Below are 21,425 nucleotides of genomic sequence, written 5' to 3'. Positions count from 1 at the left end.
AATGTTGTACTCAATGGTCTATTTGTATTAGATGTCAGCTCTATTTGTATTAGATGTCAGCAAATGTGTGAAATGTTATAAATGTCTGATATGCTCTCTTTTTCTTAGATGTCAGCAAATGTTTTGAAGGCTGTGATTGTTCAGGTATGTCTTTCATCTGCTCGGGAACTGAATGGGGGCCAGAGATTGCAGCGTCGCTACCAGTCAAAGCTAAACAACTGTGAGTAGGGCTGGAACATATCTTATCGAAAATTAGTGACAAAATATATAACTGAATATAATGTACATATGTAAACAAATTGTTGTGGATAGATATTCATATTCAGACAGATAATTTGGCTATTTCAGCTCATACTTACCCTTCCCTCCCTCACCTCCCTCCCACTCCCCGGGTAAAGTTTTCAAATCAGATGAATTTTGCGGATTATTTCAATGACAAAAAAAAAAATACATTCTGTAAATTGTAGCAATATAGCACTTTAGTTCTGATGTTATTGACTTTTTCCTCTGATCTTTTGTATTTGATACATTTTCTTGTAGAATTTTAAAGGGGATGAATACTGTACGGAGAAACAGAAGAGCGGTCAATGACAGCGCCCTCGCTCAAGAAAATTCTATCCAAGATGCCTTGCACCTAGATTTGCATCAGTTTAAATTTGTCTTACACATGTGAGGGAATTGATTGTATTTATTCCTTTTTTGTTTTTTATTTGGTATCAGTTTTGCTATGGGCAGAATGCAATTGTATTCAAATGCTGTTACAATCTCATTAATTGATGAATTAATTGACTTATTTACATTCTAATACGTAAGTTGGTGCAATATAATGCAATATAAAACAAATTGCTGTGTATTTAGAACTTTTCCATTTCAAAATATTTCTTGTTTTGACAGAGATTTCACCAGTAACGGAATTGACATTATCCTTGATCACGAGTTTGCGGAAAATATGAATTTAAGAAATTTGTAAGTACTAATTTTCAATGAAAAAGTTTGGTTACAATCACTGTCTTAAAAGTTGGTGTTTTCTAGTTTGTGTCAGTCAGGGGCAGATCCAGATCAGGGTGTGTGGCTGTGGGATCATTGAAGTCATTGGCCATGAAGGGGTGGGAGGGGTGGGGGTGGGGACTGGCAGTCCTTCCTCAAGATAAAAAAAAGTTATAGACATGAATTGTGCATTTTAATGAAGCATAGTTTGGCTATAATATAAGTAATTAGGTATACACATGGAATGTTGTGCTAAAAACTGATTTCAACTTGATTGTATGGAATTGAAAGGGGGTGGGGGTTGTGGGAGGGGGGTTTACACCCCCTGGATCCTTGTCTCTCAGTCCTCATATTGAGCAAGATGAAGATACCGAATGTTCTTTCTGATCTCGCATAGAATCTTATTGGCTATAGTGATGCCTAAGTTCATTACTACTCAATCTCTTTAAACTGTATTTCACAATGTCTCTTACAATTGCTTTACTAGTTAACGCTCATTCACATGTTTTGTGTCTGTTCGTTCCTTCAGAATACTGGACTGGAATCTTCTTACTTCGCTCTCTCCTGACACATTTGCAGGTCTCGATAATCTCAGATACTTGTAAGTAAAGACAAACTTTCTCCATAAAATCATCTATTTCTGAATTGGTTGAATTGAAATAGCAACACTTTATTTCCTTGTATCCTTTGTGTCTCTCTGCATTGGTCTGGACTGGCCATTTTCTTCTCATTCACAGGAGTTTAAAGGGAAACCCTCTGACTACCGTAGCACAGAGCCCATTTCAACCGCTGAGTGAACTTGGAATACTGTAAGTGCAAAACAAGTTCAAATAGTTGGTAGTCAACATTCGATATACGAAAAGGCTAACAACTACTTTGATGTGTCAGCGTTGTATAATTCCTGTTTTGTGTTGTTGTGGCTGTCATCGCCAGGTGCCATGTCCCTCCCCTCCCACGACATCATCTTTGAAAAGGGTCCCCCTGCTCCACCCCCTACAGATAATCAGAGCCAGGTGATATGAAAAACCGTTGTCCTGATATCACAATAGAACAGTTTGTAGCCATTGTCAAAAGTTTCTAACAAATGTGAGATGACCGTTTTCTTAGGCGTTGCATAACATACTGAAATCAAGGCCTATATTTGTAAATATGGCAGTTTTTTTTCAACTGACTTTTCTTATGTAATTGCATCATATCCCAAGTTTATATTTATGATTCGCATATTTTTGTACTCATTCCTCGCAGTGATATTCAATCCACGAGCCTGACAGATGTCAGTGATGAGGTTTTCAGTGGTCTTTGGAGTCTCAAGGCATTGTAAGTAGTTCTTGTTGGGATTTTCCCTGTGCGTAATGATATTACTTTAAAATTTAAACTACAGTTAGAAAAATTCAAATGCTTAAAAAGAAATTCCTATCATTAGAATTAAATAGCTAGGTATCTGTATAATTTCGTTCTCATTCTGTATGCCTCTTAGCCCTGCATGGTGTTTCAACTTGATTCAAACCTGTGATCCGTCATTCAATTTATCTTAGAAACACATTTGAATAATCCGATATTCATTTTTTACTACAGATATTCTGACAAGTTTTTCTTTTGCTGTCTGTTCGAACAAACTCGAGAACTAGACGAATGCTTACCGGAAGCTGGCCAATTCTCGAGTTGCAAGGATCTCATGAAGAGCCGTTTCCTGCGAATCAGTCTTTGGGTCTTGGGCGTTGCCGCAGTTCTCGGAAATGCCGTCGTAATATTTCTACGGATTTATCGGAGAGAGATCTTTCCAAATTCCAGGCGGAATCCTACGCAATCCATCCTGATAACCAACCTGGCCTTGGCCGATTTCTTCACCGGAGTCTACATGTTGATCATCGCCACGGCCGATTTAAGCTTCCGTGGCGTTTACTACAGGTACTCGGAGATCTGGCAGACCGGCGGGCTGTGCAAGTTTGCGGGATTTCTGGCCGTTCTCGGCAGCGAGGGCAGCGTCATGTTTCTGACGGTGATCACAATCGACCGCTTTCAGGGGATCGTCTTCCCGCTGAGCAGACGAAAGCTCCGCTTCAAATCCACCTATACAGTCTCTCTGTGCGTCTGGCTGTTGGCCATCCTCATCAGTTTCACACCGGTGTTACCCCTGAACTACTTTGGTGTCAGCTTCTACGGTCGGTCAAGTGTCTGTCTCGCTCTCCCTCTGACCAGAGATTTCCTTCCGGGATGGCTTTATTCGGTTCTCATATTTCTGGTCTTCAACCTGGTCTGTTTCCTGGCTATGTTGATCTGTTACATCGTGATATACATCAAAGCGAAACAGTCCGTCGGTTTTAAGACCAGCGCGACCGCCGAGAAACAGAGTAAACTAGACGAACAGATTCAGATGGCCGCCAAGATGTCCTTTCTGGTTCTGACGGATATGGCTTGTTGGATGCCCATCATAATAATGGGATGTCTAGCCCTCACCGGCACGGTTGAGATTCCGGGCGACATGTACGCGGTGACCGCTGTGTTCATCCTACCGATAAACTCCGCCCTCAATCCCTACCTCTACACGCTGTTGGTGAAAGCGGCCAAGCGGGCGAGCAGCAGTAAGAAGAGTAAAAGCCAACTTTCGTCCAGTGGTGGAACCGATGTGACAACCCTCGGTACAGTAGTCTCTACTGGCAATCCCAGCGCTTCAGCAAAAGGTAAAATTATCAAAATTTGATTTCCCCCGAAAAATGTGAATGACCGACCGGAACCGTGATGGTCTGACCAATTGTGCTTAAAAACCTGAATTTTGAAATTGCTGCAAATCTTATACCTCTTGTGGCCATGGAAAAACCTTTGAATACTACATATTTTTTCTGTCAGAGGTGGTTGCCTGAAAGGCAGACAATATACCTAAGTTTTATACCTGCCCTTTTCCTAGTGTTAGGTAATAGCTTGTGTCACACTAGTACCAATGGTACAGCAGATGAGATGGACTTTTGGGCATTTTTTTCTTCTTTCCAGTATCGGTTTTTGCATATTTCGAGGAAAATGTTGTTTACAATATCTGCTTCACAGTATATAATTTTTTTGATCATTTCGAGTCATATTTTGGTGATGACTGCTAGATACGAGACATGGATTTCTTTTGTTAATCTTCTCCCTGTTTCTTTGACATCAGCACCGCCAGAAATGTTACAGAATGTCCTGAATGGATTTAGAAGAACTCGTTTGATCATCGCTCTGAAAATATCATCGCTTCAGAAATATACTTTGGCCAGTTTAATGGAGAACGGTCCATGTACTCTATCAGATGCATGCGTACGCGACATCGAAGCCGATATTCGGAAAGGTCTGCAGTGCCTACACGATAACGGTATCGTCCACGGAAACATCTCAACAAGCTCTGTAATCATAGATGGGGTGAGATTTTATTTTCTTTCCGCATCACATAGGAAATTAAATTTGATGTTAAAACAGGTTCGATCCTTGAACCCTTTACACACCATAACTGAATGGTCACAATCATCATTGTCTAATCTAAATCTAAATCATCATCATCTAAATCATCTACCTCATCTACATTATCATCATCGTTATCATCATCTACATCATACATCATTGTATTAAAAATGCACAAACTTTTTTGTCGATGATGAATGATATTGTGTTGAAACTATTTTTGATGTTTCATGTTTATTTTGTAGATTTTTGAAACAAATTGAACAATTAAGGCTGAATGAATGGACTGATGGGGTGATATCATTAATGTTTTCAGTATCTCAGCAATTTAAGACGCAAGCCCATTGACCAACATGTATCACATAAGATATTTTATTTTTGAAGAAGTCTCTGTCTCTCCAAACCAGAATGTTTAATACGTTTTCTGTTTTGATCTTTTGTTCCTTTTCCCACTTTAGGAGGATGAAAACAAGAGGGCGTTCTTGCTGTTTCTTTCATCATGGAAGCAAGACAATGAAATATTTGAAAAGATGAAGCAAAAAGATTTGGACGATTTGTATGACGTAATACAGACTTTTCGGAAAGATGACAAAACCGTCGAAACTGTAGAACTTTAAAGGAAAGTTACAAGGAGACAATTACCTCTTTTTGCATGTTTGTCTTTAGTGGTCTTAATACATCAATCTATATACTCATGAGAGTAAATCTTATTATCTTAATTGAAAAAAAAATCATCTTTATATATTAATTTTTAATTTTTAATTTTAATTTATATCGATAAATATTAGACTTAATTGATTATAACTAAATGGCCTATACCAGCATCTGCCTATTTTTGTTTGTATTTTCTTAACATTACTATTAATATTATGTGTAAGATAAAAATAAGAATTTAAAAAAAAGATTGAAAGTTAAATTAAATATGCTAAAAAGTAAAATATCGGTCAGTCATGTTCAACATGAACTAGCATTTTAACCATCATTTACATAAGTTTTGTTTTCTTCTGAGACATGATATCGTCTAGTTTAACATTTATCTCAATATAAGGATACTTATAAAGGCATTGAAGACTCGCCCCAAACCGCCTGCTGCCCTCTGAAAAAAGTTAACTTTCCGTTGCTTGCAAGTGAAGTTTTCTTGTTTTCGCTACAAAATGCAGACAGTAATGAAACGTGATACCTTGTTATATTTTATCTAGAACTGAGATGTCCATCGCTGCTATGGACACTGTGTTGTGGGTATTGACTGTAGCTGATTGTAGTGACTGTACACTAGGGTCTAATTACCAATCGTAGTAAGCTCAGGCGCGTAGCCAGGAATTTGCCAAGGGAGGGGCGAAACTGTAGATTCGGCATTGCAAACTATCTAAGCGTAGCGCCACCATGGTTGGCGCGAAGCGTACAAGAAAATTTTGGCTGAAAATGCCTCCAAGATCGCTGGAAATGCACTTCCCAGGCCTTGTAAGTTGCATCTTAGAATTTTCTCTTTTGAAAATACTAGCGATATCATAAAAACATTAAAAAAAATTTTTTTTTAAATATGCTCAAGGGGGGGCGGCTGCCCCTTCGCGCCCCCCCTTGGCTACGCGCCTGAGTAAGCTGTATGTGTATTTTCTTGGATCGATGGTGGTGTCTAATACTTCTGTTACACCTCATTCGAAACTAGGTCAGATTACTGGAATCGGACGTTTCTTTGTGCGCGAGTCTTCACACCCTTCAACCTATAAATGTTAGTACTTCTGTCAGTATCTTCATGACGTTTAAATGTTAATCATTGTATCATATTGAAGTGACACCATAGAATATCATATTGAAGTGACGCCAGGTAATATCATATTGAAGTGATGCCCCATAATATCATATTGAAGTGACGCCAGGTAATATCATATTGAAGTGACGCCACATAATATCATATTGAAATGACGCCATATACTATCATATTGAAGTGATGCCCCATAATATCATATTGAAGTGACGCCACATATTATCCTATTGAAGTGACGCCACATAATATCATATTGAAGTGACGCCACATAATATCATATTGAAGTGATGCCATATAATATCACGGTTTGATTCAACACTCAACTGGAACAAACAAACATACTTTCCTTAATTATCACAGAGAAAGTAGAACGTAAAAATTGGCACCAGCTTGTTCATTTAATGAAGCTGTTACCATGTTATGTTAAATAAATTCCAAAGAGGATGCTTAAACAAGATGAAAGGAGAAAGCAACGCAACTTGTTAAATATGTTGATGCCAACCGTTTACATACCATTGCGTATAGTTTAAGAACTAAGAGGAAGATGAGAGTGTGTGGACTGAGGGACAGGGTGGGGTGTGGGGGGGGGTTAACCTCTGGATATGGCAGCATTTAAATGTAATAATTTCATTATTGTACTTAGATATGGTTGATATATCATGTAAGTGGCACCATACAATATATCTATGCACACATTTAGCAACTTATTTACTTTGTGGGTGTAGTTCTTAATCAGTGACCTATGACAGTACCAGCTACTCAGTCAACTCCTCTATAGCGCACATATCCGCTTCGCGGGGTGCTCAAGGCGTAAAATAGAGAAAACAAAAGGTATGTTAAATGAAACAGAGAAACTTAAATGAAATCTAAATCACTGAAAGCTTCACGCATGAGATGAGTTTTAAGGAGTTCTTTGAAAGTCAAAATGCTGGTGCACGACTTTCATGACGACCACGGCCCTTTAAGTGGTAGTGCATTCCAAAGATGAGGGGCAGCAACCTTAAAAGACCTATCACCCCACGAGTGTCTAGAGCTCTGTTCCCGTAGGAGACACATATTGCTGGAACGGACGGTTCCGTGATGGTGAGTAAAACTCTAGTAACTCAGAGATGTAAATTGGAGCCATTTTGTTCAGTGATTTGAAAACAATGAGCAGAATTTTGTAGATGATTCTATATGAAATTGGTAGCCAATGAAGTTCTCGAATGACTGGATTATCTTGACAAAGTAACAATCCGTGCAGCAGTATTTTGAAGACTGGAAAGCTGGCATTGTGGTAGACCATACAAAAGTGGATTTCCATTATCAAGACGAGAAGTAAAAAATGAGTGAACGATTTGCTCACGACTTAAGAATCTTCTAATTTTAACCAATATACCGAATGTAAAGAGAATATGAACGGATAACACTGGAGATATGTGGCTTCATGGTCATGGAAGAACAAAAAACAACACCGAGAGTTCTAGCTCGTGAAGCTGGAACAATTTGGGAATCACCTATTTTAATGTAAGGGATGCTGATCTTTGAGAGCAGTTGACGGGATCCAAAAAGCAAAAATTCAATTTGTCATCATTCAATAACTTCAAGAAATTTTGCTGCATCCAATCACGAGTGTCATGAATTCAGCTTGCCATGGTTTTAATTGATGAGTCATCATGATGTTGATCAGATTTAAAGGAAAAATAGAGTTGAGTATCGTCAATGATAATGGAGATTGTACTTTAGTATGATATCGCAAACTGGATATGTGTAGATGGTGAATAGTTGAGGCCCAAGAACTGAGCCTTGTGGAACAGAATAATCCAGAACAACAGGATCAGACTGATGGAGTTGCCGATGCACACATGTTGTGGTCTTTGTGATAGATACGATCTTACACCAACTGAGTGCTCGATCTTGTAAGCCAAGATGATTTCTGAGTCTTAAGAGAATATTATGGTCAAGCGGTCTCGAAGGCAGCACTTAAAGGGAGTGAAGACTCGCGCACAAAGAAACGTCTGATGCCGGTATTCTGACCTAGGTTCAGGTTGGAATGACTCAACGGGGCCGAAGGCGTCGCGGAAGTGCGGAGTGCCCGCCCCCGGAAGACATTGGGTATATGCCCCGCCTTGGGACCCTGGTTGGGTCCAAGGGTAACGCCCCTGTGAGCTCAGGGGTATTTAAAAATTGTCGGCATTTAGAATGATGCATTTATAACTATCTTCAAATGGCATTGGATGCGCTAAGCGCTGCCCCGAGTTCGTAGTTCCAGAGGCAATGCCCGGTGGGTGACCATGGGGAGAAGGTAACTCGGGTATTGACACATTTGTTGGCATTAGAATGAAGCATTTAACTATCGTCAAATGGCATTTGATGCGCAGTAAACAGACCACAAAAGTCACCGTGACCATATTTGACCATGTTTTTTCAATAACATCCTCGGACCAACGGCCGGTCGATTTGATGATGCCGGGGGCTTTGCGGGTGCGGTAGTGCGGGTGGGGAAGATGGTAGCTAGCTGCATGGGGGTTTGAACAATAATTCCATTCAAGCTGTCCAGCAGGAAGTAGGCCTAGTAATAAGACAACCTACAATGGTTATCATTTTTATTTTTCGATCCACCGGGTCTGTGACAAAAAAAAATGGGAAAAATTCCCCACCCCCTCCCGTAGCTACGCCCCTGGTCCAAACATGTATGCCACTCGAAACAATGATTGATTGCACGGTTGAGCCAACAATTCTGCTCACGTCAAGTAAGGAAATGTATTGAAACGGTGGCTTAATTTGCATGCTGAACAAGGTTATAATCAAAGTTAATTCACCTCAGGCGAATTATTTTTTGGCGATTTATTAACTCATGTTGAAATTATTTAGTGTTCTTAGCCCTCCATTGCTCTCACACAAAATATTTCATATCCATCAATCCGACGATTTTATTAATAGTATGACTCGTGCATCGGTATTAAATTGATGACAAACTTCTGTACTTAGGACATGTGGAATTCTCATAAATCCGTGAAACAGAACAAAGGCTTCTCTGTATGTATAACTTTCCGCAGTTGGGGATAAACTAAAACGAATGACAGCGAATGACCGAATGACAATTGACTTTGTACAGGGTAAATTATCATTTGCGAATGACAGCGAATGACAGCGAATGACAGCGAATGACAACGAATGACAACGAAGGACAGTGTTGAGTGGAGAGAGAATGATTAACGGAGTGGACAAGGGCGTAGGAACCGGGGGGCTGGGGGGCGCCAGCCCCCCCCCCCAGTGAAAAATGTGGAGGGGCGGAAGTATCATTCCGCCCCCCCGGTTCGCAGGTCAGAAAACCCCTTTTTCATTTCCAAATGAGAAAAAAAATCTCATTTGGAGCACCAAATTGCATCTAAGGCCAGTTGAAAATACAAAATTAAGTTTACAAAATGGAGTGGGTGTTGAAGTGTGCTATATTGCACCAAATTGCATCTGAGGCCACCTGGAAATGCAAAAAATTCCAAAGGGGAGGGGGACACCCCCTCCCCTTAGACCCCTCCCCCAGGCCGGCCATCAGTCTTCAGCCCCCCCACTCAAAAGTACCTTCCTACGCCACTGGGAGTGGAGTAAATGCGGCTATTGGTTTTCTGCACAAAAACGATTTGAGGAAAATCGCACATGTTACGTGGTTGTAGGGTTTTGGTGTAATTTACGGATAGAAACCACAGGGAAAGATTTTGTGTGAGAATGCGCTTGAGTGCTGTGCTTTTTACCAGATCTGTAGATTTATATAGAAAGATAACTGAAGCCGTTTCAAGATTATAGTATTGTTAGTTTCTAACAATTAATATCGGAAAAGTGACGTTAAATTTACTTTTTAAAATCAGACTTACAATTTCGCTTACTATAAGGTGCGTTTTTATCTTGTCCGTACTTTACTAGATCTAGATACCCACGAAGTCTGAACTGTGATATCCGGTTGAAGCAAATGTCTGTGCTGTCATTATTGTCATTCGTTTTAGTCAACGCATTTTTTTAGTGTGTACAACATATTGTCATTCGTTATGTGTAACGCAATTGTCATTCGTTTTAGTAACACCCCGCAGTTGCACAGTAGCTTACGTTGTCGTCGGTGCATGTACGAAATCCTATTTACCACTATACCACCGCGACATTTCTTTTCAACATGGCAGCGCCCTGTAGTCTAACTGGAAAAGTTGCGATTATAACTGGTCTGTAAATTCTTCTTTATACATAAATTTGACGATTTTAATCGAATTGCAACCAGTATTTACCACCTGAAACATTCGTAATTAATAGTTCTTTTAGTTTAACAAGCTGTCAACAAGTTTCTTTCATGTTGCCCTATAAAGTGGAAGATTAGGCCTAGCCTAGGGCCTAACCCAGTTAGGCTAGATTAAGTTAGGGTCAAACGTACACCACAGCTAACCAAACCTTTTGTGTAAGTTAGGCCTACGTTAAATTACAGATTGCCAGCTTACATTGCAGTATGTCGAATATAAGAAGTTTCCTGAGTACATGTTGATACTACTGTAGCTTAGCCTAACTTCAGTAGGCCTAATATTAAGATATAGGCCTAGGGCCTACTGTAGCTAGCGTAGGCCTTGCAATTAGACCGTATAGAACCAGCATTGTATTGTAACACTTCTATAGTCTAGGCGGGTTTCAGTTATTCGCACACGGTACTTATGCTTTTTTGGTACACTATATTTTGCTTCAATTTAGGATAAAAAATTCAGGATGATGAAAATAACAGAAGAAAGTCGATAAGGATGGTGAGACTGAGTTCATGTAAGGAAGGATAAGTTGCTTATAATTTACAGGAGGCATGGGTGTATGTAATTAGGGATTACGTAAAGAAGAAGAAGGCGGTAGCCTTCTAGTCTCGGGGCTAAATTCTATTCTGCAACAGTCAAATTCTATCTTCTCCATCCTCCTAAATCATTTCAATGTGCCTAATCAGTTCAGTAAGCCATTCTGCTCCTCAAAAAAAGTCCGGCATTTTCCGCTGACAAAAACGTTGTTTTCCTCTGACAAATTTGGTGGGCAGAAAGCACAGGTTTGTGTTGGGGAAAGTACCATGTGCAGAGAAGGAACTAATTTAGAATCTGTACCATTCGACTACCTAGCTAGCCCTAAGTCCTAACCCTATTCCCTACTTCCTAACTGTACCCGTCTAGGCCTATATCTACTCTATGTGTTACTCACATACAGTAGTTTACTCTTTGTGTTATGTGAACTTTGCATATCTTGTACTTGTAGTCACATGTTATTTTGTATTATTATGTAACTTGTAAGACCCTATCTGCACCATGGAGTATAATAGTAATGGATGTGGACAGTGCTGTTTAGGGTTCTGCCATATGTTCCTGTACTTCACTAGCTAGGCTTACTACGACTGTATGACTATGCAGAGACTATGACTTGTTGATGTAAGGTCAAGTCACAAGTAGCCAATTACTGTACCTTGTTGTACAGTATGTATGTTGAGAATAGAATAAACAGATTTGCACCAGCCTTCATTCAGAGTGTGCAAAGGTTCCATTTGCTTCTAACTCTCTCCCACACTCCATCCCTACAAATCTTCTGTGTAGCCTAATTATAGTCTGTGCTAAGTGTAACCAAGGTAAGCAGGTGCGTATCCAGGGGGGGGGCGTTGGGGGCGCGCGCCCCCCGGGTAAGAAAAAGAGGAGAGAAAAAAAAGAGAAGAAAAAAGGAAAAAAGAGGGGAAAAAAGAGGAGGAGAAGAGGAAGGAAGGGAAAAGAAAAAGAAGAAAGAGAGAAAAAGGAGAAAAGGAGGGAGTAAAAGAAAAACGCGAAGACACCAGGGAGAGAAAGAGGAACAGTGACATCATTACAGCGCTGAAGGGTAGCCAGTGACGGATCAATGATTTCGTAAAAGTGTGACTCACCCTACCCCTTACACCGACAACTCCATTTTTTGACGTTTCCATTTTCCTCTCTCACTAATGATCTATATATGTACTATATGGTCTATCATAATGCGTGTGTAGAATTGTGCTATGAAACCAACTGTGGCTGGTCTCGAACTCGACCGTGTCGTCGGGGAACATGACGCATTTTGGGATGGGGGCGACCGCCCGCCCCCCCCCCCTCATTCAGCATTTTTTTAAATGATATCGCTAAGTAATTTCAAAATAGAAAGTGCTTAGAGGCAACTTACAAGGCCTGGGAAGTGTCATTTCCAGCGATCTGGGAGACATTTTCGGCCAAAATTTGCTTGTACGCTTCGCGCCAACCTATGGTGGCGCTACGCTTAGATAATTTGCCTACAGGCTTCGCCCCTCCCTTGGCAAATTCCTCGCTACGCGCCTGTTCGAATTTGTAACGCAAACAGCAGATATCACATCATATCAGTGAGCATGAAAATGGCGTTCCAGGATGGAAAGCCTCAAAACTGTCCGACTTGCCTGAAAAAATAACCAAAAATTTTCGCGCGCTAAGCGCGCATTCAACGTTTTCATGTCAATATCATATAAGCAAGCATCGGTTATTACATCGCATGCCGTCATGTACCGTACGGTCCGTTCAAATTGCGCAGTATTTCGCGGGATGCTAATGTAAACAACGACATGTCTCATGTAGATGTACAAAAAGCATGGAGGTCCAATTATGTCAAAACTCTCTTTTACATTAGTAATGGCGAATTAGGGGCTGCACCCCCGCCGCGCAGTAGCGGAGCGTCCATACGGTCGGGGGTGGATGCCCCCCCCCCGACGGACTCAAATGGACTGCTGGCGCCTTTTTCAGCTCTTTACCACTTTTTACTTATTCTAGATTATTAACTTTTTTATTGCGCTCTCATCTACTTATTGACATTTCTCACATTTTCTTGCTGTAATTTGGCGATCACACCTTATTCTTCGTTTATCTGCAAATTAGCCAGGCCCGGAAAGGGTCATTTCCGGCGATCTAGGGAGTATCTTTATTCAAAAATTTTCTGTACACTACGCGCCAACCAGTGGTGGCGCTCCGCTTAGATAGTGTCGAAAGCGCTCCTACAGACCATTCTCGCCACTCCTGACCAATACTCCTAGCTCCGCCACTGCCGCCGCGCCTCCTACGCCTATGTGTGTAGTGTTCGGTTTCGGAAATATCTGCTTTTTTTTCATTTCCTTCAACCAAGTTTATAATAGCCGTTATAAGAGGTTTTAATGTTTGTACACCAATAAATTAACTGTGTCTGAATTTTCGAAAATTTCTGACCAACATTCTGCATCACACTTCCCTCTACTCGTGCAATTTTGACCGGTCTGTTAGGGGTTGAAGGAAGTTTTTCCATATTGGTTGTCCATAGATGAAATTTTGTACAACATTATGGGTATGTTTTGAAGTGAGTTTATTCACGAGAAATGTGAATTTTCAAATTCTGAACAAATATGGGGCTTCAAACCTTCAAAAGTGGGGCTGACGGGTATTGTGGGCCGCGACGTAGAATCACCTACAAAAGCAAAGACCCACAGGAGATGCCACCAGGTCGAACATGATGTGTGCCGGGTTGACAAACTTCAAAAAGGTTATGGATGGAAAAAAAAACTATTAGGAAATACCTGGTTCTCAGGCAAAAAGTGTACATCTGGTTGGTCATTTCAAGCCCGAGAAGTGCCGTTTCCGGTGATCTGGGGGGGTTTCAAAACAAGAAATTTTCTTGTACGCTGCGCGCCAACCGATGGTGGCGCTCCGCTTAGATAGTAATTCGCGCCCCCCGGGTTTGAAAATCCTGGATACGCGCCTGGTAAGTGTGAAGTTAGGTAGGCCCAGTCCTAAGTTACGCCTACTGTAAATGTTGTTTGAAGGTGACAGGTGGGAATGCTTTCATTTCAAAATAAAATGGTGCTTTCATAGTATTCTAGACATGTGTGAGTGTTTGTTTATTTATTTTTTCATGGCCTGGGATGTATAGACACTTCCATGGAACATTCATGTAATGCAAAACAACTTTGCAGGAACTTGTGGAAAGTTGGAGATGGAACAAATAAATGTGACTCACATTAACAATACACTTAGTCCTTGTAACAACATTTGCAGCCATTGGTGGGTCAACTCAACTGGATATGTAACAATTGCCAACTTAGTAGAAATTTATTCACAGCAATATCTTTCAAGATAAAAAAAATTTTAAACTAATATTTTTAACCTTTTTTTCCAGGTGCTAGCTCAGGGATTGGGGCAGCCACAAGTGTCTTATTTGCCAAATTAGGAGCAAAATTGACCTTGACTGGCAGAAATGTTGAAAATTTGGAGAAGACCAAGAAAGAATGTGAAAAACATGCAAGCACTGTGAGTGATAACTTGATAGTACTAGTAGTCATGTATTCAAGCTTGTTTTGGTGCCCACCAGCAAAATTAATTCCTGACAGAATTAATTAAAACACAAGCAGCAAATAAAAAACACATTGGTAATCACTTTGATAGGGAATAAATTAGTGTTCAAAGTTTATGTAGTAGTTTTGATGGCTGTAAAATTTTGCCTCTTATCAAATAATATTGTTCCTGAAAAATTAATTCCAGACAGAATTAATTAAACCACAAGCAGCGAATCAAAAAACAAATTGGTTATCACTTTTGATAGGGAATAAATTAGTGTTTAAAGTTTATGCAGTAGTTTTGATGGCTGTGAATTTTGCCTCATTATCAAATAATATTGCGCCTGAACTTGGTGTTTACCAACACTGATATGTATTAACATATTACATAACAAAACATTTTTGCTGTGATAAGAGACACACTAACTTATTCCCTGTTTTGCTCACAAAGTCAGTGTTTTTCACTTTTTCTTTCATTGCCTGATATTTTATTAAAGGCATTGAAGACTCGTCCCAAACCGTGTGCGGCCATCTGCATGTGAAGTTTTTCTCTTGTCGCTACAAAATGCAGACAGTAATGAAACATGATACCTTGTTATTTTTAGCTGGACCTGAGATGTCCTTCGCTGTATCGTGTATACACTGTGCTGTGGGTATTGACCACAGCTGTATGTACTGACTGTACACTAGTGTCTTATTACCGACGGTAGCAAGCTGTGTTTGTATTTTCTGGGATCGATGGTGGTGTCTAACACTTCTGTAATACACCTCATTCGAAGCTAGGACAGATTACCAGCATTAGACATTTCTTTTGCCCCTCACACCCTTTAAGCTTTAAATGGATCTGTTATTGTCTTTCATAGCAACCTTTGTTAATCACTGCTGACATTACAAAGGAAGAGGACACTGTTAACCTGGTGAAGCGAACCGTTGAGCACTACGGACAGCTAGACATTCTTGTGAATAATGCTGGGATTCTTAAACTAGGCAGTATTGAGACAACAACCCTGGCAGATTATGACATTATAATGAATGCCAATGTGAGGTGAGAATTACTGGTATATACTGGTACCTCATAGTCCCCACTCAGTCTGGAAAAAAGGGAAGTTTTCCATAAGGGGGGGGGGGGGGGAGGGAGGGAATATTTAGAAAAGCTCTTTTCTGGGTCTTGAAAGTCCTCCAGTTTGAAGTTTTGTCTGGAAAATTGAGGAATATCCTTATATGAACACTTTTTCTTTTCATGAATACTTGCAGTATTAAAGGTTTTTCTCGGCAAAAGAACATTTTTGTCTGGAACTGTCACGCTCTATAAATATTTGCTTATTATTATTATTATTGAAAGTATACTCCTCCCCCCCCCCTCACCACCCATATGGTAATCTTGGGGTTTTTTTCTTCTCAAATTTTCAATCTTGGGTTTTTTTCTTCTCAAATTGTCAATAAAAAGTAAAAACTACTGACATGAAAAATCTAAATTTAGATGAAACACAAAGTCATACATTTCAGAAAAGTAATAAACAAAAAATATTGTTCAGTTTCTATATAATGATCAGAGGGCCAGACATTTCCATCTTTTTAGTTTGAAATAAATATGAATTTAATTTTTCGTTTGCAGATCAATCTTTCAACTTACACAGCTTGCCGTACCACATCTCATCAAAACTAAGGGCAATGTAGTGAATGTTTCCAGTGTCAATGGACAAAGGAGTGTAAGTTAACTAGGCTTCATTTATCTCGGTTGCCGAGCTGCAGTCTGCACTGAACTGTCTTGTTACTGCGGTCAATGGAAGTGGAAGGCATGTGGAACCTTTTTGTTCTTAAATTTTAACTTTTGGTCAACAGTTTTAGTCATTTGTGCCGGTGCCTTTCAATCATAAGGTCCCGAGTTCGAGTCACTCCAAGATTAATGTATGTCGTCCAGTTACAGAGTTGTTGACACTTGACAATTCATAATCATGGATGTTAAATATGAATTTAAGAGACTGACTTTGGTCAGCTCGCGGGAGTCGCGGCTTTGATAAGCCAATGATGGCTTCTTCAGGAGTTCCTGCTTGCAGGAGGATCTAAAAAAATACATACATTTGTGGCAAGTCTGGTGAGGTATTACTGAAACTGAGATCCACTACAGTAAACTCAGACAATGCTCTTAGATGGATTCAACAAAAGTATTGCAGTATCAAGGGAGGAATTAATTAGCAAGTTATATTGAAACCATTCTCATTTACAAATTCTATCTCTTAAGACACTGCTTCAGATCACGACAAAATGCACACATTTACAGACCTGCGCTCGTCAATCAGAAACAATGCAAGATTTTTTGTTTTTGTTTCAAATTGTACATTTACATTACATTTACATTAGACTCTGAACTCTGTATCAAATCCAGCACTCACAAGCAACGAACAGGAAGTTAAGTTTCTTTTACTAGAAGTAATGAAAGCACCTGATTAAATTTGTAACCGTTTTTCACTTTTCTGTTTTCTTTTACATTCATAGTTTGCCAATGTTCTTGCCTACTGTGTGTCTAAATCAGCTTTGGACCAAATGACCAGTTGTGTGGCCCTAGGTATGTACCTATCACCTTCATGCATTTAGTTTCCTTATTGGGGGGAGGGTGGGGGGAGGGGAGGGGAAGGCAGGAAGGGTCCTATCTGTGACCGTGGGTATTGTGACTTTGATTTATATTTGAAGTTGGAACCAGAGAGTTACTGTAATACAAGGTGACTCCTCTGTGCAACCCCTACCACACATTTGAGTGTTATTCATTTGAGGGTTTTTTTTTCAGCCAAAGGCCACTTACATCTAATTACATTTTCTTCTTAACTTGTAAGCAACAGGTCAGTACACTTTGTGCTTTCAACATTTATTATTTTTAAACATTTCTACCAAAGAGCTCTTTTGAAATAACAAGTTGGCACTTCTAATGTATGACATGTAACATTTTCTATTGAATTGGCGCACAGCACCTGGTATTGCCGGACCAGTTTAAAATGACTAGAATTAAATATTAAATGTTAAAGATCTATATGAGATCAACGTGATAGTAGATTTCACTGAGACAACACTAAGCGTAAGCCTACTTGGTTTTCAGATGCTGTACACTGAAGCTATGATGTGCTGACTGTCTATCATAGCTCAAAGTTATATAATTCCTTGTTCAATTTAACATTGTCAGAATGTAATAGTATGTACATAGACTTTAAACACTAGTCTGAGTGGTGACCAAAGTCTATACGGACAATTGTGCAAGTGATGTTTCACACAAAGCCCTACAATGGAATGAAACCTCAGCTGCTGATATTTATCCCTTTCTCCAACAGAATTAGCCGAGAAAGGTGTGAGGGTGAATGCAGTCAAGTAAGTTTGATTTTTCTTCTGTTACTCTTTTTTTGGAAGTTTTTCAAGATTTTTGGGGTATTTATTGAAATACCTGGAGTTGAATCAAGCCTCAAGACAAAATTCTTGAGTTTAGTGCCAAGATTTGTAAGTAAAATGCCAAAAAATAATTTGTGTCATAAATATGCAATAAATGAGTTCATATTAGGCGATGATGCAATAGCTGCAATGTTTTAGAAATTCAAAAACAATGGTTTTGTTCACAAAATTGACGTCTCTTGCTATCCATGTGCACAGAGGTGTATTGAGGAGCGAGTTGATCTTTGACCAATAATTTTCCGGTTTTCCTGACTTGACACCAGCCAGAGAATCAAGTCACTGTAATTGGTCGAGCTTTACAGGATAGATTTCAAATTTTTGCTCATTTGCGCAACTTTTTAAAGTTAGTGACTTGACTTTTGACGGCAGTATTACTGTCACAACAAATCTTGCTATCCATGTGCACAGAGGTGTATTGAGGAGCGGGTTGATCTTTCACCAAATTTTCCTGTTTCCCTGACTTGACACCAGCCAGTGAGTCAAGTCACTGTATTTAATCTAGCTTTACAGGATAAATATATCAAGTTTTGCTCATTTACGCAACTTTTTAAAGTTAATGACTTCAATCTTGACTTTGGACAGCGGTATTATTGTCACAACTAATATTTGATATACAGACATTTGGGTCTTTTTCAACATCAAGCCTTGACTATTAGATGAACCTTAAATATTTAGGTATCGTAGGAGTGGCCTACTTTCCATGTTAACTGTGGCCTAAAGTTGTTCTTATCGGTGTAATCTCCAGCCCATAAATTTGAATGTTTTCTCTCCATTGCTACTGATTTGCTACTGCTGTAATCCAATTCTTATGAAACAAAATGAACAGTCTTTACATCCATTATATCTTTTGCAGCCCTGGCGTTATTATCACAGACTTGCAGAAAAGAGGTGGACTGGACGATGCAAAATATGCAGCTGTAAGATTTTCCAATATATCTTATAAAATATTTTATAAATATATCTCATAATATATCTTATAATATATTTTATAATATATCTCATAATATATCTTATAATATACTTTCAATATTCTTAAATTATATTCAAACCAAAGCAGCTCTAAGTCTAGGAGGAGTAACCCCAAGTTTTAGAGATTGTTTTCAAGTCAGTGAACAGCACCTTAAATATATATATATATATATATGTATATAGCTACATATAATCTTTTTAGTTTTTATAAGTCTTGTCAATGTACCTGGCAACAGCATACACATTAAAGCCATCATTCCAAGGAAGTGAAATGTTCTTCTAAATAATTGTGTAAGTTATGTATCCACAGACAATACTAACATATGTTTTATAAAGACATAGTTTTCCTTTTGGAGAAGCCTTACAAAATTCAAAATTTCATTGACAGCCATGAGAACATTAAAATGATTGCATCACATTTAAGAACAAAAAATTGATATCAGTGGTCCGCAAACATATAGGGCCACAACCCTGGATCCTCTTTGAGGACTGAGCCGGACCAAACAGAACTGTTGCTCAGATGAAAGGTGGCTTGGAGTGCAGAATTGATGTTAAACAAAAATAACTTAAATCCATCTCAATCTTCAGCTGCCAAAACTGTAGATATATTGGTGATGTATGGAAAAATCCTGCAACGTACTGAAAAGTTTTCACAACCTACTTTCACGCCGGGTCTTATCGTTTACTTACCAACGATTGGCCATGATTGTAATTTGCGAAGGATACCTTTCGCAGAACGTTGTGCCATGACTGGGCAGATCACACACTACTGTTATCCATTTCCTGGAATTAAGGAAGGATTTATCAGGCCAACTTATACCACCTTCAAAAGACCGTAGCTAGAGTTATGGAGAAGTTATTGAGATGCGTTTCACCCTATTTATATACATGGAATATTCTCGTCTTCTTAGGACATTATTTATAGCTCAAGATTCACGTTTTCCTCTCTCTTCAGTTCCTTGAACGCAGCAAGCAGACTCATGCCCTGGGACGTCCCGGTGAGCCCGATGAAGTTGCCAACTCCATCGCCTTCCTGGCCTCGGACGCCGCCTCTTTCATCACGGGAGCACATCTGCCAGTGGACGGGGGAAGACATGCTATGTGCCCAAGATAAATGAGTCCGGCCAAAACCATGGCGTCCGATCTCAGTACTAATTCCACCAATGAAACAACTCTGATCTCGTCGATCTTTTCGGGAGAGAACGAAACTAAAGTCACAATTTGTTTTTCATATTTTGGATTGGTGGGAGGGGTAGGGGATTGGCTACAAAGTGTACTATATAGATAAAGTACATGCAATGCTGTAAATGCCTAGCATGAGTTGCCATTTACATACTGTGACCTTTTTAAAATTCCTATAAAAATCTCACAGACTAATTTTAACTGAATCTTCTGAGGAATTTGTTTTAATTGATCTAAATAAAACAATTGTCAAAAGGGACGTTAAACATGGTTTCCACGCTTTTAAACAAATGAAATTCCAGATTTTTCCTATTTTGCAGACCTCATGGGAACCTTTGTAAAAAAGATGTAAAATCAAGTTTTGTAATCTTCAATTCAGAAGTAGTTAGCTCAGAAATGATGGACATTAATTGTATTCTTTTTTATATGATGCGGGCATTAAAAGACTTGTAGAATACACATCAAGCTTGAATCAAAGCACATGTGTGGGATACTATATTCATTCAAAGCTTAAAATTATGGCAAGAGAATAATGAAATTAATCCTTTTGTTCTTTGTCTATTGTGGTTCACGCTAATGAAGGGCATTGATAAATATGTGCTTCTTACCAGTCTCAAATTTGTTGGGCATAAATCGTACCATGCCCATCTGTTAATGAAGAATGGAACTACCGAGATTCTATTTTCTATAGCATTCTATTTTCTATAGCAGGTTTTAGTCTCCTAATCATTGGAAAACATCACATTCATACATCACAAGAAATTATTAGTTTTTATCACCAGCTTCGCCTACACAATATTAAATACGTCACAGCTTGCATTGTCCGTGCAAGGAAATTGTGGTCGTTGGCAAATAGCATTTTTCACCCTGCAGGCTTTCACGTATGCTAATGTATTAAATCTTGTAATGTAAATGAGCATGCAATAACATGCAATAACGAATGTAAGAGACCAGCGGATGATACTACTGTACTTGGTAAAGAAAGGCTTGTCTATGATAAGATGAACCAATCACATTCTTAGAAATGACATCACAGGACTAAACACTACATCTTAGAGTGCTATTTTGATGAAATTTTATTTTTCAGATCGAATTCAGTCGAACTGACCAGCAAATAAATTCATCAACATTGATTTAATGTTGTAGGATCGTTTTCATTACTCTATGCATGCATGGGGGGAGGGCGTTGGATGAACCAGGCAGGGTCTTCATGTGGGAAAGCCACCAGATTAAGTACTACTCTATTATATCCATTCACCCCTGAATATAAAGTGGGTTTTTTCTTTCAGTTATATCTTTGTTACACAGATTTTAAATTTAATGTTTGGTCGTGTTTCTAACTTTAATAAATGCAAT

The 21,425-nt window shown here is 39.2% G+C and overlaps 2 protein-coding genes across 5 annotated transcripts in view; both read left to right on the top strand.

Moving 5' to 3' along the window:
• Positions 1-5,945, top strand: part of LOC139962788 (uncharacterized) — a 65,275-nt gene extending 59,330 nt beyond the window's left edge. For all 4 annotated transcript variants that reach the window (XM_071963111.1, XM_071963114.1, XM_071963113.1 and 1 more), the window contains 9 exons: positions 109-220; positions 541-669; positions 895-966; positions 1,517-1,588; positions 1,725-1,796; positions 2,233-2,304; positions 2,563-3,668; positions 4,133-4,374; positions 4,872-5,945. In XM_071963111.1, the coding sequence (XP_071819212.1) occupies positions 109-220; positions 541-669; positions 895-966; positions 1,517-1,588; positions 1,725-1,796; positions 2,233-2,304; positions 2,563-3,668; positions 4,133-4,374; positions 4,872-5,030 (2,036 nt within the window). In that variant the 3' untranslated portion in view covers positions 5,031-5,945. The remainder of the gene's footprint in view (positions 1-108; positions 221-540; positions 670-894; positions 967-1,516; positions 1,589-1,724; positions 1,797-2,232; positions 2,305-2,562; positions 3,669-4,132; positions 4,375-4,871) is intronic.
• A 4,290-nt stretch (positions 5,946-10,235) lies between these two features.
• On the top strand, positions 10,236-21,202 carry LOC139962728 (3-oxoacyl-[acyl-carrier-protein] reductase FabG-like). Its single transcript, XM_071962976.1, has 8 exons — positions 10,236-10,368; positions 14,327-14,457; positions 15,347-15,528; positions 16,099-16,192; positions 16,980-17,049; positions 17,804-17,840; positions 18,772-18,835; positions 19,843-21,202. Exons 1-8 carry the CDS (start codon positions 10,323-10,325, stop codon positions 19,999-20,001), a joined length of 783 nt encoding a protein of 260 aa, XP_071819077.1. The 5' UTR covers positions 10,236-10,322; the 3' UTR covers positions 20,002-21,202.
• The last annotated feature ends 223 nt before the right edge of the window (positions 21,203-21,425 follow it).

The sequence above is a fragment of the Apostichopus japonicus genome, chromosome 21 (genome assembly GCF_037975245.1).
Source record: "Apostichopus japonicus isolate 1M-3 chromosome 21, ASM3797524v1, whole genome shotgun sequence".
Classification (NCBI taxonomy): domain Eukaryota; kingdom Metazoa; phylum Echinodermata; class Holothuroidea; order Aspidochirotida; family Stichopodidae; genus Apostichopus; species Apostichopus japonicus.
The sequence above is the reverse complement of the archived record's forward strand: the minus strand, read 5'-3'. Positions and strand labels throughout refer to the sequence as shown.

Bases quoted from the DNA above. Each gene is read 5' to 3' on its own strand.
- LOC139962728 (XM_071962976.1), top strand. From the start codon at position 10,323: ATGGCAGCGCCCTGTAGTCTAACTGGAAAAGTTGCGATTATAACTG. The intron at 14,458-15,346 runs GTGAGTGATAAC...TGTCTTTCATAG, and splicing joins GTGAAAAACATGCAAGCACT to CAACCTTTGTTAATCACTGC. The intron at 16,193-16,979 runs GTAAGTTAACTA...TTACATTCATAG, and splicing joins GTGTCAATGGACAAAGGAGT to TTTGCCAATGTTCTTGCCTA.